Source organism: Alosa sapidissima, chromosome 2 (genome assembly GCF_018492685.1).
Source record: "Alosa sapidissima isolate fAloSap1 chromosome 2, fAloSap1.pri, whole genome shotgun sequence".
In the NCBI taxonomy this organism is placed as follows: Eukaryota; Metazoa; Chordata; class Actinopteri; order Clupeiformes; family Clupeidae; genus Alosa; species Alosa sapidissima.
In genome coordinates this window covers 18,189,931-18,205,452 of record NC_055958.1, presented here as the reverse complement: position 1 = coordinate 18,205,452, position 15,522 = coordinate 18,189,931, and the positions used below count along the sequence as shown (strand labels likewise).

The window sequence follows — 15,522 nt, the reverse complement described above, 5'->3', positions numbered from 1 at the left end:
ACTGCTGCTGTAGAAGTCTCACAAAGATCAAAGAATTTGAGAGCAACTTCACCATTCATTTTAATAACTCCCACATCCACCGCAAGAACACATCCATTACTACACTTATACATCACATCAAGCACACAGACATCATGCAGTACATGCTCTGGGATACTGACACTTACTGTGTGGGAAGTAAAGGAGAAAGATATTGAGAGGGACATGTGTGTGGGGGAGAGGCACAGACAGTGAGTGCATGCAAATCTCCAACATATCATGACCTAATTTATTCACACCTAACAGATTTAATTACAGATTTCACTCTGACGCTCCCCTTGCCTTCAACAGGATGTGCGCCTTTCAGGTCAGTGAGTGTGACAGAGGCCTACCATGGTAACATGCTGTTATACCGACTTACAAAGATGAGTAATTAACACGAAATGTTGCCTGGTGTCCCTTTAACACTATCCAACAAGTCTCGGTAATCACATCTCATCACAACTATTACAGAGTCTCTGCATTTATCTGCTTCCTTCAAAGTGACCCTATAGGTCAACGAGTCCATGTGAAGTTTACAGTGTCAATGCAGGTGGCGGAAAGAAGGAAGCTGGAGATCCCTCTTTTGATGACTCGCCGTACATTAAACATGGGACCTCTGAATCCTGTTCTGTCAACAACTGGCTGTTGGGACAGGATTTCCTCAAATGACATAATCAAACCATTGTTGAACAATTTCGTGTACATGGGAAAATTTTCCCCCAGAAAATTTTTAATTTGTTTGATGTGATTTCCTGTATTCTGGTGCATTTTGGGGATGGCCAATACTAAATTCAATCAGATTCATAGCCTACATCCTGATTTGTTGATATTGAGGCAATGATTCCCTGCAAAGGCTTGGGCTTTAGGGCCCCCTGATCCGGTAGGCCAGTGCAGTAATCCATCAATCCTGCACCCCCCCCCCACCAAAAAAAAAAAAAAAAAACGTGTGTCACATTTGGTCTCGATAATATAGTCATGTATGCTGCATAATTGAAAGAAAAAGTAGGCAATGCATTTTCTCAACACAGAATTTGCACTCGCTATTCAAAGCATGCCAAGTACCGCTATGTCGTCTTCCAAAAGTAAATGTTTAAGCGAGTGTATGCCCAATTTGCGACCATCTGTGAATTGTCTTGACAACTCTAAAGACATGTTATATTTCTCCTGTTTGTGTTAAATGGTTTAACACTCACCGTAACAATTCCCACTAGACTTGCCGATTGCCTAGCGATATTTAACAGCTTTTTCTGTGGGACAAACTTAGTAGAATGCATTGCGACCTATCTCCAATAGGAGGTGTTGTGTGTGTGCATATCACTAACGCATGATGTAATATGAATGGGATTCATACTGGCAGAAAGCAAAAGTACGGAGAGCCAGCAACTGTGGCAAATGGCTTGAGGATCTTTCTTGTGATGCTCACTTGAAGTAATCTGTGCTGTGAAATAATGTTACATGCCAGGCGCGTAGGTGGAACATATAGTGTGGAAGGGCTCTTTCAACTGTCAAGGTTTAAATCGTTTGGGAACAGTATTTGACCGAGATATTGAGATTGTCGATGATGAAAACGGGCAGCTTTATTCTCTACCCGGTGCCGCCTGTCTAACGCAACCAAGGTTTGTGAGCTCAATTATTTTTTAATCAATGTTAATCAGCTACGGTAGCCTTGGCTATGCCTAATTTGGGTTTCGGAATGTGGGTAATAATTCTTGTAACGAACATTGTTTTAGCTGAAGGCTCGGCGTTACGATCAGGTAGTGGCATCGTGGTTGCAGGGAGCTAATGATGCGGCACCTGTAGCAACCTGGGGAAGAAGTACAAGTTTCATTTGCTTTCATTGTTGCTAGTTGTACCCCTGAGCGGACCAACCCGCGAGGAAAGGACAAGGAGTTTGGTCACTGTGTGCGACAGGGCTCAATATTTCCGCAAATGATGGCACAATAATTATTTTGCCTTCATCGAGACCATATTAAGTCAACTGAACATAGGCCTTATGGAATTCCACGCTCAGACGTATGGAATAATGCAGTGCGGTTGACAGAAAGCTGAAAACATTTAGATTCAAAGGGCGGGTTCGCACTAAGGACAAGGGGGGGATATGACTGTTGAGGTAATTGTAGGCTACGGTAATCAGATGCATTGCCCAGCCACGTGGATGTTTGAAATTGTAACATTTGTTGTAGGCTAATCTACAATGCTGAAATAGAAAAATAGTCTGACATTGTAGGTAGCCTGTAGGAACCAGTTGTTAGTTATGTGAGCTACTCTAATATTTTCATTCAGACATGCATGCAGTCTTAATGAGTTAGGATTGACAGGGTAAATTCACTGGAGACTAACAGAAGTTTTTACCCAGTTCAACTCTTATTGTCCCAACTTGTTTAACATCTGTCATATCCTGTCATATCTTTTCCTGAACAGTACAAGGAGGAGGTTGGTAAAGTAGATGAGACACAGCTGTGTTGCTCCTGATAAAGAGCAACCATGTGAGCCATATTTAGATCAGAGATGAGGAAATGCAACTCCAACCCCCACCCCCCCTTCCCTTCAGCATTCACCCCAAACTAGCTGTGAGACAGCTGAATTATGGCATGTTTCTGTGGGTGAACTTTGACTCTAAGCAGACCCTATCCTCTTTCTTCAAGTGTCTGCTGTTCTCTCTCTCTCTCTCTCTCTCTCTCTCTCTCTCTCTCTCACACACACACACACTCACACTCTCTTCCTTTTTCATCTGTGTACTCCTCCTTAGCGACATGTCCTGACATGCCAGGAAGCAGAAGAGGAGAAATAGGAGGACAAGTCCAACCGGTGAGCAGAGAGAGGGAGAGAGAAAGAGAAAGAGAGGTGAAAAGAGGAGGAGTTTTTTTATCTGCCAAGCAAATGAGATGACTTGTTTGGAGACCAAGGCGGAAAAGTACCGGTAGTCAGAGAGGGAGAACTAGTAGACAGGCATGAGCCATATTTAGCAAAGGGCAACAGAAGAGAAAAGACAGAAGGGAGCGTGCAACTGAGGAGGGCAGCAGGAAAACAAAGGCATCAGTATGTTTGAGTTTTCTCCCTCTCCCTCTCTCTCCTCTCTCTCTCCTCTCTCTCTCTCTTGCTTGCTCCCTCTCCCTATCTGTCAAAGAAACTCAACACAGATGTCTATCTCCTGGCTTCTCTGATCCTGAGATTTTTTTTTGTATGTGTCTGTGTGTGAGACTGTGAATGTGTCAAAGTGGAAAGCTGGTTTGTGGCAAGGCGAGCCACCTGCCGAGAGATTGTGAATGTGTTCTGTAGATATCTGACCGACTTGAACTCGCTGCATGCTCTGTTATGTGTACACACACACACACACACACACACACACACACACACACACACACACACACTATAGTAAGAGTATTCATCTTCTCTCTTCCAGTCACAGGGGAGCAGCTGGAGAGGATCAGAGGCTCGACAGTCATCCCAGGACGAGGACTTCTGATCCGACTCAGGGGACAGAAAGAACGAGGAGTTTTTCTTTCCCGCGATAGTAGTCCATTTGGAGGACTACAAAATCAGCATCAGCATGGAGAGTCACACGAGGACATGGTCTGATGTTGTCTAAATATTTAACATTTGAATTTGAAATAATTGGGGCAGAGCTGTCTTTTTAATCTCATGAATGCTGGAGTATTTTGAAGCACGAAAAAAAGAGGACTCCTCATTAAATAGGAAGCTTTAGTGGCAGAGTAGAGCATGGGCGCTGGGGCCCACACAGTGACTCCCGTCCCAGCTCTGAGGGCCCGATGAGGGGCCCCAGCCCAAGCCCTCTCAGGGGCCGGCACTTCCACTGCCGGGAATGGGCCCTGGAGAAGCTGCGGCGATGCCTGGACGCTCGGGGAGACGGCGGCGGCGGCGAGGGCCGGCCAGCGGCGGGCGTGCTGATCACGGGGGGCCCTGGGGCTGGCAAGACGGCGCTCTGCACAGAGACGATCTGGCCACAGTCGGACGCTGGCCGCGCCTCGGCGCTGGCCCCACGCTGTCTGGTGTGGCACTTCTGCCAGCGGGAGGACGAGGGCAGCGTGGCCGTTTGGAGGTTCGTCCTGAGCCTGGTGGAGCAGATGAGGACCAGTCCGCTCCTGCCCCCTGCGTACGGCTACCTGCTGGGCAGCCCTGACATTGCTCCCACGCTGGAACCTTTACACTGCCAGCGGGATCCAGACGACACATTCAGAAGGTCTGCTCATGTTCATTTGATACTCCTCTCCTCCTAATGTGTACCTAAAGCTCAGATATGGGGCATGCTTTAAACAGTCTTGTGTCTTATCTGTATCTGCAATACTGTAGCTCTCTGTGGAGCCTCTATAACCAATATTCCATGCATGATCTGAACATTTCAATTGTAGCCAAAGCTTTTACTCATACAGAATTCCTGATTCAGTTTCAAATCCGGTTTATCCTAAGTATGCCAGCACTGCATGTAGGCAACAGTATGATCAATGATTTCATATGTTAATCTTCACAGCATATTTGGCAGTGGCAGTCTGGCCACTATTTTAAGTATTTTAATCCTCTTTACTACTGGGTCAATTTAGATGTGTGTATTCAAGTTGAATATGCTCAGCTTGTCCTCCCTGTCACAGGGAAACTGTCTGAATATCTCCCTCTATCTATGGAAGTGGCAGGAAAGGCACTATTGTTCTGTTTACCCTGGCTTTTATTTTTATGTATCCCCCCTCTGACCCAATAATACATGCCATTCAGGGCTTGCACAATAGGCCGCTAGTCTGAATGAATGAAAGAATGCTATTTACAACCGCTAGTCAGAGAAAAAGAGCAAGGGAGGGAAAAACAACAGAAAAAAGTGTCCTCGGAGTCAGGAGAGTCGTAGCAGTCCGTGAGGTCTCCGGTCTCACATGTGTGTGTGTCCAGCCCCCTCACGATGACGTGTGTGTTGGTGACACACACACACACACACACACACACTATCTGTCCACTTTTCCTTAGTGTTTTAAGTTCTGCATTTTCTTCAGATTTTTGTTGGCATGGCTGGACATTTGCACTAGGCCTCCTGTATTTGCTCTGTACATGGGGTGAAGTATAGTGCACATTCCACACTTCCTTCAGAGACTGACAAACATCTGAGAGAAACTGTGTGTGTGTGTGTGTGTGTGTGTGTGTGTGTAACTGGAGTGTGTGAACGTAAGGGAAACTGTTTGACTCCGATGAAGATGTGGGTTATCAGCAGCTGTTCTCTCAGATGTGTGCTTGTTTACGGACAGGGGTAGTGTTTTGTTTAGCCCGTCATTAGCACAGACAAACCACTGATTTGACCAAGGCAGTCAGCCAGCCACCTACCTCAGATGGATTCACAGTCTGTCTAAGGCTTGTGTAACACACACACACACACACACACACACACACACACACACACACACACACCTATGATTTTGAATAGAGAAGTGGCTCCAACCTACTGGTCAGCTGTTTGAACTGTCAGTGTGATATTTAACTGTCAATGTAAATCAGCTTGTTTGTCACCGCCAAAGGTGATGGACTGTGTTGTCTACAGGACTCAGCCCTCAAACCCAGAACTTAATCACGGGTCTGCTTCAGTCAGACCATGTCATCTTCCCTCTCGGCTGGTCAGAGTGCCCAGGGTCAGTCTCTTTAAACATCCTCTTGACCACTACTCAATTATAGTTTTCTGGGAGCTTCTTCTCTGTCATGCGTTCTCCATTATTTTGGTCAGTTGTGACCCAGTGGGTGTCTTTGTAAAGCTCCACATACCGTATACTGCCCCCTCTCATGTGAGAGTCATGAGGCATGTGCGTTGGGCCAGGTGTCCAGGACAAGACAGGAAGTCAATTGCTTTTGCTGGAATGTGTACAGAGAGGGTGTGTTCTCTTATCAAACCTCATGTTGAGAGAAGACGAGAGGTGAGATGTATGTTTGTGATTGATGTTTCTCTTCCCTGGAATAGTGTTGCTTCAGTTTGTGTAATTGGAAAACATAAACAGTCTTATTCAGTTAGAGAGCTGTGAAAAATCTGTTTGCGATTCCGATTCTGCTTTAGGTCTTTTTGTCTCATTTGAATCATCTTTATTTTTTCTTTCTAATTTTCATTTTTAGAGAACACCAACCAAACACCGTATCATCTGCCAAAGGCAATCATATAGCAAAACTGAGGAGGCTAATCCACTGAAGGACTGAAACACACATTTCATACAAATGAACCGTCTGGGTGGAGAAAAGCTTTTGGTGTCTGTTGGGATATTTGTGGTGGTAGAAGGCTGCCAAGGAATTTTAAAATGTGGGAATGCCAAAAAAAAAAAATCCGACAAGGGACACTCATTAGCTACTGAAGTCATGCAGCCATTGCGATGATATGAAATACCAAATACAATTGTGTGCCAGTGCGCTGATAAGACGGCAGTTAAACCAGTCGTCTCAAGCGTCCACACCTTTCACAGCTCGATGGAAATGAGGTTGATAAGCGAGAGGGCACGCGTGCTGGAACACTCCCCTGGCCGTCCTATCCTGTTGCAGTGTGTTCGGCCTGAGGATGAACAGGAAATCCCACAGCTTCTTTAGGTCTGACTCACGGCATCACACCACAGCATGCTTCCCCCTGAGGGGAGGGAGAGAGGGAGCAAGGGATAGAGGGAGCGAGGGAGAGAACATGTGGAGGAGTGGAAAGAAGGATGAGGAAGAGCAGCAGGTGGCTAACAGGCTGGAGGGAAGGTTGCAGCCAAAACAAAATCTGGTTCCATTCCATTTCATGGCCATACTGTAGGTGCAGGTTGTGTTGTTAAGCACAACACGTTTTTTTATTGTTTGTTCTTGGTTGTCAGTTCTTTGTTCTGGTTGGAGTCACATCTAGGTCGGGCACATTTGTGAGCTTGCCTTTCAGTTTATCGCTCCTTATCTCCCATAAAGACTTTGTAAGCACATGAGACACTGCCAGAGAGTCATTATCCATTATGTTGTAAGATATAGAGATGTCAAGATGATGATAGTGCACAGCATCCCTGCCGCTCTTATCCCATACTTATATCCATGCAGTTGTTAACACTCTCACCCTCTCTCTCTCTCTCTCTCTCTCTCTCTCTCTCTCTCTCTCTCTCTCTCTCTCTCTCTCTCTCTCTCTCTCTCTCTCTCCCCCTCCCTCCCTCCCTTTTCACTCTTTTTATTTCTGTAGGGCAGTCCTGGAGCCCTTGGCAGAACTCCCCCAGCCGGTCCAGAGTGTGTATGTGTTGGTGGACTCGCTGGACTCTGGCTATGGGGCCAGGCTCAGAGAGGGGGTGGCGGCCGCCCCCACGGCGGGCCAGAGTGGCTCCATCGCAGAGCTGCTCTCCCGGCACCTGCACCTGCTGCCCAGCTGGCTCCTGTTGGTGTGCTCAGCACGGCGCCAGAACAAGAGCATCTGCAAGATGTTCTCAGGTACAGTCCCAACACACAGCCACGCAGGAAGACACACACACACACACACACACACACACACACACACACACACTCTAACTAACATACACACAGTAGCCTATACACTCATAAACTATATGCACGCAGTCCCTCACACTTAGACATACACATTTTCTCTCTCACTCACTCTCACACGCACACACATGCGCGCGCACACACACACACACACACACACACACACACAGACAGTAGCCTATACACTCATAAACCATAGGCACGCAGTTTCTCACACTTAGACATACACATTGTCTCTCTCTCTTTTACACACACACACACACTCTCTCTCTCTCTCTCTCTCTCACACACACACACACACACACACACACACACACACACACACACACACACACACACACACACACACACACACACACACACACACACACACACACACACACACACACACACACACACACACAGGTGAGGTGATGTATGAGGGTGTGTATTGAAATAATGGCATAGGGGTGGAATCCCAGAAATGGAAAGTGGAGCAGACCTTTGCCTGGAGTAAATAAGATCATCAGTTTTCAAAGTTTTGATGCTCACACTCACCTTAAAAGTTTTCGTCAAATGAAAAAAGAGGTCATTTCCATTTCATTTTCGAGGGTGTTTTATAGGTTTTGTAGGTTTAAGCAACATTCAGTGCACCCCACTGAAGGTCTCCTGTGCCTCACAAGTAAAGAATTTAAAACACGGAACCAGAAAAAGCTACAAAAGAAACACTGTGCCTTGCATATATATATACTAGAACATCCTGGTAGCTTCGTTTCCAGGGGGCAGACTGTTGCAATGCACACTGCTTCCTTAATTGGAAGCAGTGCAAATATTAAATGCCCTTTGATGTTAGACTCACAGGAATGTGAGGTTACCATCATCAAACCTAATTGGCCAGAGGTAGTCAAGCTTTTGTAGAGACTCAGGAAGACTGGGATGTTTGTGGACCATGTTGGCAAGCAAACTTGGGAAGTGATTACTGTTGCCTGTGTCCCCCCATATAGCCTTTGTGCTTTCTTCTCCTGTTCCTCATTGTCAGAACAGCACATCCCCCCAGTGTGTAAACCACTGTCTTGCTGCCTACACTGGACCTAAATTAGCTCATCTGTATTGTGTTTTTTTTGTTGTTGTTGTTGTTGGAGAATGAGAATCCTACGCACTCATTACCACATTGTGGGTGACTTACTTCAGAAGACTCGCTGGATCCTCTTTTTCATTTGAACCTTCCACTAACTTATACCGACAAACCATGGGGTTGTCTCAAGAACATGCTGGATCTAAGGCAGGAAAATTCACACTTCGCATTTCCATCTTTTTCTGACTGAGGGATATGATGGGTAGTGAGTGCTAGAAGGGAAAAAAAGACTTACATAATCAGAACATAAGAATTGAGTCATGTAAAATCCTTAGTCAGTTTTGCATTTAAACCTGTTAGAGAAAAACATCACAAATGTGTCCTTAGATCAACTCAATCGGTGATGAAGCTCCCCAGTTTTTTTCCTCAATTCCTTTTTCCTCCAGTTATAAATCATTGTCTCAAACTTCCCTCTTCTCCCCTCCTCTTCCCCCTAAAGGTTTCCGAAGATTATGCCTTGATGACCTGCGGAAGCCGCCTACTGTGCGTGACGTCCAGCACTACATCCTGCGGCGCCTCGACCAGGAGGGGTCGCTGCGCCGCCAGCTGACCCCTGACACGGCCGACATGCTCAACCTGCTGCACATCAAGAGCGGCGGCTGCTTCCTCTTTCTGCAGCGCGTGCTGGACGGCGTGGGGGCCGGCCTGGTGGGCCTGCGCGAGATCCGGGACATTCCAGGGACCCTCAACGGCCTCTACCTGTGGCTCTGCCAACGCCTCTTTCCCCGGAGGCTATTTGCGCTGGTCCGGCCGCTCCTCAACGCTCTGCTGGCCTCCCCGAGACCGCTGACCCCCGTGCAGCTGTACGCTGTGGTCTGGACTCAGAACACCAGCCTCCGCCTGGAGGACTTCCAGACCCAGTTGAGTGCCCTGTCCTCGCTACTCATCGACGGTCCAGGCGGGAGCAAGCTCTTGTTCCACAGCAGCTTCGCCGAATGGCTGACCGACGTCAAGTACTGCACGCAGAAGTACCTGTGCAGCGTGCAGGAGGGCCATCTCATGTTGGCCATGGCCCTGTCTGTCCAAGCCAAGAGTTTATCCACTGAGGAGACCTGTCTATTGGGCTACCACCTGGTCAGCTGTGGGGTCCACGCCAACGACACTGCTCTGTTGGCACTCTGGATGGTGTGGACTGGGGTGCCATCCCTGGGCAGTGGCATGGAGGACAGCTGTGATGGGCATGCTGGAGGAGACTCACTTGGCCCTCCTTCCTCTGCGTCTCGAACGCCAGTCGTGATCCAACAGGACGTCCTGCAGCTTCTGATGAAGAGCGGGGTCTACCCCCCGACCTGTTCGCCAGACAACGGGCCCAGCGTTGGGGTGCACTGTGCCAGCAGTGGGAGCGGGATCGTGCGGAGGGCTCTCCAGAGAGAGGACTCCGTTCGGGCGCTGCTGGACACTGGGGTCAGCGTGAACCGGACTGACCCTTCTGACGGGCGCACTCTGCTGGCGACGGCAGCCCACGCAGGCTCATCCAATGTAGTGGCTCTCCTGCTGTGCCGTGGGGCAGACCCGCTCTTAAGTGACCACCAGGGCCAGACGCCGCTGACCCTGGCTGCCCGGCAGGGGCACGTGGGTGTCCTGCAGGTTTTGCTGGACTGGGCGCACGAGCAGCACGGCCTGGAGGCGGCGGCAGCGCGGAACATGCTGGAACACTCGGACACCGAGGGCTGGACGGCTCTCCGGTCCGCCGCCTGGGGGGGACATGTGGAGGCGGTCAGGCTCCTTCTGGAGGCCGGTGCAGAGGTGGACGGCTGCGATGCAGAGGGACGCACCGCCCTGCGAGCGGCGGCCTGGGGTGGCCATGAGGAGATCCTGCTCACCCTGCTGCACCACGGGGCGCAGGTGGACAGGGCTGACCGCGAGGGGCGCACCCCGCTCACCGCCGCCGCGTTCATGGGCCACCGCGACGCCGTGGAGATCCTCCTGGACGCGGGCGCCGACGTGAACCTGGCGGACGGCGACGGGAGGACGGCGCTGTCGGTGGCCGCGCTGTGTGCCCCGGGCAGCGGAGGCCGGGGTTACGGGGAGGTGGTGAGCCTCCTGCTGGACCGAGCCGCCAACCCAGCGCACAGGGACCGCGACGGGATGACCCCGCTGCTGCTGGCCGCCTACGAGGGCCACGAGGAGGCGCTGGAGCTCCTGCTGGAGGCCGGGGCGGACGTGGACGAGACGGCCGGCTCACAGCCGACCGCCGTAGCTGCTGTGACGCCGCTGCTGGCCGCTGCATCCATGGGCCACGCCGGAGCAGTGAACCGCGTGCTGTTCTGGGGGGCGGCAGTGGACGCCATCGATGGCGAAGGCCGCACGGCCCTGTGTCTGGCGGCTGCCCACGGCAACCTGGAGGTGGTCCGGGCCCTGCTGGACCGCGGCCTGGACGAGAACCACAAGGACGACCTTGGCTGGACGCCGCTGCACGCCGCCGCCTGCGAGGGCCATCGCGCCGTGTGTGCTGCCCTCACGGAGCGAGGCAGCATGGCCCGCGTTGGCGAGTTGGACGTGGAGGGCCGAACGCCCCTCGTCCTGGCTGCGCAGGAGGGCCACTGCAGCACAGTCCGGCTCCTGCTGGACCGGCGCTCCCCCATCGACCAGAGGGGCTACGACGGACACTCGGCCCTCAGCGCGGCCACCCTGCAGGGCCACGGAGAGGTGGCCGAGCTCCTGATGCGGCGCGGGGCCGACACGGATGTCCGGGACGCCGAGGGGAGGCCCCTGCTCTACCTCCTGGTCCTCGAGGGACACCTGAACATGGCCAGCCTGCTCATGGACAAAGGCGGCGTGCCGCTGGAGTCGCGCGACTCGGAGGGCCGCACGGCGCTCCACGTGGCCGCCTGGCAGGGCAACGCGGCCGCCATGACCCTGCTGCTGGGGCGCGGGGCTGATGCCAACGCTCGGGACGCCGAGGGTCGGACGCCTCTCCACTCCATCGGGTGGAGGGGCCACGTCAGCGCTGGACGGGTGCTAGTGGAGGCCAGGGGGGTCATCCTGGACCTGGCCTGTCGCCAGCAGGGAGCCACAGCCCTGTCCATAGCGGCACAAGAGGGACACACTGAGGTCGTAGCCATGCTGCTGCAAAAGGGCGCCGACCCAGACCATGTGGATTCCTACGGACGCAGTCCAGTAAAAGTAGCAGGGAAGAGAGGTCACTTTGACATTGTCCGTCTGCTGGAAAGCTACGGGGCTAAGCCCTACCCTGGTCTTTTGCCCCCTGTTCCAAGTGGCAACCCTGTGCTGTCCCAGACGTCCACGGTGAAGTCCTCGGCCAGCTCCGGGAGCACTGGAGACGGCCGGGGCGTCGCCGCACACTCCTACCCAGCGTCCTCGCCGTCGGCGTCCTGCTCGCCGGCCTCCACCACCGAGCGCTTCCACTCCACGCAGAGCTCGCAGACGTCCTCGTCCACCTGCCACTCGCTGGCCACCGTGCAGACGGTGCCGGCCGACAGCCTGAGCTTCACGCAGCAGATCCAGCAGCACTCGCTGCCGCGCTGCCGCAGCCGGCCGTCCACGCTGCCGCACGGCTCGGGCTCGGCCGCCGCCAGCGTCCACGGCAGCGCCAAGAGGAGCCAGATCAAAACCGGCTGCAAGGCCGCCCCGGTCACCGCCAACGGGCCGCAGTGCTGCCCCACCGGGCTGCTCCTGGACTCCAGCCAGCCTCTGAAGGGGCTCCTGGAGTCGCTGGGTGGCGACTTCTCGGCCAAGCCCAAAATGCAGACACTGATCGGGGAGGATCTGGCCAAGGACACGCCGCACTTTGTCAGCGGCGGGAAGTGGAACTCGGTTATGGCGTCTCTCGGGGTGACCCCGGGGCAGGACGGCGCCACCAGACCGGTGAAGAGCAGGGACAGTCCTCCACTGGGGTACCCACCGCCACACCAGAGGGACGCGTGGGAGGCGCCCCACAAAGACATGTTCTCCCAGGACTTTAGCTTTAACTCAGCAATCTCACCCAGTGCCTTACCTGGCGATGCCATGGTCACCATGACGACAACTGACCCACATCTCAGTCGGAAGCAGGCCATTAAACTGCAGTTTGAGGGACCGACGAGTGCTATGCTGTATAAGAGAGAGACCCCGCTGTGAGGTAACTACCTGAGCTGTGTTGGCATGTGGGTTGGGCTCATATCATTGACTACAATAACATGTTTTGTTCTAAGGGCTTAGGCTCTTACAAAGCACAATTCCAGTCTTGACTCACACTGCTTGTTGTATTAGATTTTTTCAAACAAGGCTTAGAGTTTTTTTTAAGGAATTCCGTCATCGTCATCTAAACTTCAACCAGAAATGTGTCTTTGTTTATGTTTATGGTTTGTAGCAGATGCTTTTGTCTAAAGTAATTTGCAGTGACATTAATAAACATTACATTAACATAAAAGTTAACACTTTATAGTCGTCATATGGCGTAAATAAAAAAAAAAAAAAAAAAAAATTATTAATAGACCAAATACAAACTGTGACTAAGGAAATGAATAAGTTAGAAACAAGCAAAAGGTTTAGACTAAGATGCCTTTTGAAGTCCCAAAACGATCACCAGAACGAAAAACATTAGGTCAGTCATTCCACCAACATGGAACCACTGAAGAATGTCTTGACTTTGACCTCTTAGTGTTGATGGAAGGGCGACATAGCAGACGCTCATCAGAGGAGTGCAGCGGGTGGGAGGAACGTAGAGCTGGATCATGGAATTAGATAGCAAAGTGCAGATTCAATAAGAATTTAATTCTAGCTGCTGTAGGAAGCTAATGAAGAGTAACTAAGCAAGGAGTTACATGTGTCGTCTTTGGCTGACTAAAGACCAGATGTGCCGCTGCATTCTGAATCATCTGTAATGGTCTCACTACACAAGCAGGAAATGCAGCTAATAATGCACTGCAGCAGTCCAGTTGAGAAACTTACTGTACTCACCAATGTACTTTCTGACTGTATATAATTTCACTTGCTGTTATGTAATTACTACTGCCAAAAGCAATTACCATTGTAATGTGAGCTCACTAATGTTCTGAATATATTCATGTTCAGAAGAATTCAGGGTGGAACCACATTTTTTAGGTGACGATGCAGAAGAAATTATCGGTACATACCATTTCAACAATGGTTGTCTCTCTGTCGTAGGTGGATGTGGCCTGTTGGAGTATGGCTATTGTGTGTCTGTGAACCAAAAGATGAGAGGAAAGAGTTTGTCACGCCACCTTCTGACCTCCTTCCTGCCCATGGAAGAAATGGAGGAGAGGAAAAGAGGGGGGAGCGAAGGAACGAGTTTCAGTTAAAAGTCTGACGTTGTTTACATTCCACCACTTCCCCTGTGCCTGGACAGTGTGGAGAGCAGCTGTCACCAAAATGTACACACAAACGCAGGCTGTTGCCTTCAGACATGCACAATTGCACCCCTTTCACTACAAAAACTCTCTCTCACACACTCTCACACACACACACACCCATGCTTACACTCGCATCATGGACATGCAACAACAGCAAACTCTCTCCCATCTCCACCCTTCTCCCCCAGAAGTCTCATCACTCATGGACTCCAGCACTGGAACTGTTGGGACTCCAGTGACGGGAAACTGCATGGGACTTTCAAAAACATTCTCACCCGACCCCTCCCACTGTTAGTGTTGAAGCCACCACAGTGAAATGGCCATAATCACCACTGTCACAAAGGGCTCGGACAACACACATACCACAGAGACATCCAAGCAAACAAAACAAAACAAACTGTATCTGCCAAACTCCAGTTTGGGATGTTTCCCCCCTGAACCTTGTTCTTTTCCCTTCTGTTCTAATGTGTTTTATTTTACAATAATAATGATTGTGTCATAATTCACTGAACTCATGTCTGTAACGTTAATTTATGTTTGGGGAGGGGGGGGCTGTCCTGACCCAGAGGACCTGGTGCTTTCATCTTAAAGAGGTGGCACTGACCTCTCTAATTGCGTCTTGGGCAGCAGTCCTCAATGAGGAGAAGACAACAGACCACACCAGACGAAAACCAAGCACACAGCTGAGCAAGCTGACGTGCCTGGTGGCTGCAGGGGGACCAAGTCCAAACACAGATGGGGTTTATGACGGAGGGAAGGAGAGTAGAGGGGTAAGAGAGGTGGAGGCCGGGAGGTGAGGCACTCCCAGGTTTGAGGGTAAAGGACCAGGTCAACAGTGTAAATTCCTCAGTCGACAGAGTGAGAAAGAAAGACGCTCAAATCTACCTAACGTACTTATTTTGTAATCTGTATTCTCAACATTATGTTACAAAACCTACCAGGATACTTAAATTAAAATATAAATTGTGTTTAACTTGACTTGACTTTTTTTGCACATTGTTCCATAATTCCATAATTAAATGCTTTTGGTCAAGTGTGACTGTGTGTTCTTGTCTGAGAGGACATCAGTGTGCCATGTTGAGTGTGTCCAAGTTTGCAGTCTGTGGCAGACTGGCAGACCTTATTGATGCTGTTTATCAGTGCCATGCCTCTGTACTGAAGCAGCCCCAGGCAAATCTGACTAGCTCTGATATACCAGCTTAGAGTGTCTATGCATTACACACAGATCTCTTTGAAATATTATGTTTGTATGCGTGCATTTACCCCTAGGGCAATCCAAGGGCGGCACATTTGAGAAAGCATAACACTGAAGACGAAGCAGGAGAACGGCCTGTGAGGGAGCGGAGGGACGATTAGGGTTTAGAAACCCTGTTTGCCCAGAGCCAGAGAATGCTGATGAGAAATTTGAATGAGCACCTGAGAAATGCCACGTAGTCCTGAGCACCGGAACAGCTTTGTGACAGCTGTGGACCAGAGACACATCCAGCTGGGGTTCCCTCTGTGCCTTGGATGTGATTACGTCACCCCTATGTCCACCCTTAAGCCCAAGAAATAGCCATGTAGGGCCACACTGTAATGCTTCTGATACATTATGTAATTGTATAGCCAAGT

The 15,522-nt window shown here is 50.5% G+C and overlaps 1 protein-coding gene across 3 annotated transcripts; it reads left to right on the top strand.

Annotated features, from left to right (window-relative positions):
* Positions 1-1,379: 1,379 nt before the first annotated feature.
* On the top strand, positions 1,380-14,889 carry ankrd50l (ankyrin repeat domain 50-like). 3 transcript variants are annotated; one of them, XM_042081585.1, is made up of 5 exons: positions 1,380-1,637; positions 3,425-4,222; positions 7,187-7,428; positions 9,036-12,677; positions 13,706-14,889. In XM_042081585.1, the coding sequence occupies exons 2-4, from the start codon at positions 3,792-3,794 to the stop codon at positions 12,674-12,676; spliced, it is 4,314 nt and encodes a 1,437-aa protein (XP_041937519.1). In that variant the 5' UTR covers positions 1,380-1,637; positions 3,425-3,791; the 3' UTR covers position 12,677; positions 13,706-14,889. The 3 variants fall into 3 exon arrangements, with proteins under 3 accessions (XP_041937519.1, XP_041937536.1, XP_041937528.1); XM_042081602.1 differs by lacking the exon at positions 1,380-1,637 and adding an exon at positions 1,877-2,131; XM_042081594.1 differs by lacking the exon at positions 1,380-1,637 and adding an exon at positions 2,876-3,060.
* Positions 14,890-15,522: the final 633 nt, after the last annotated feature.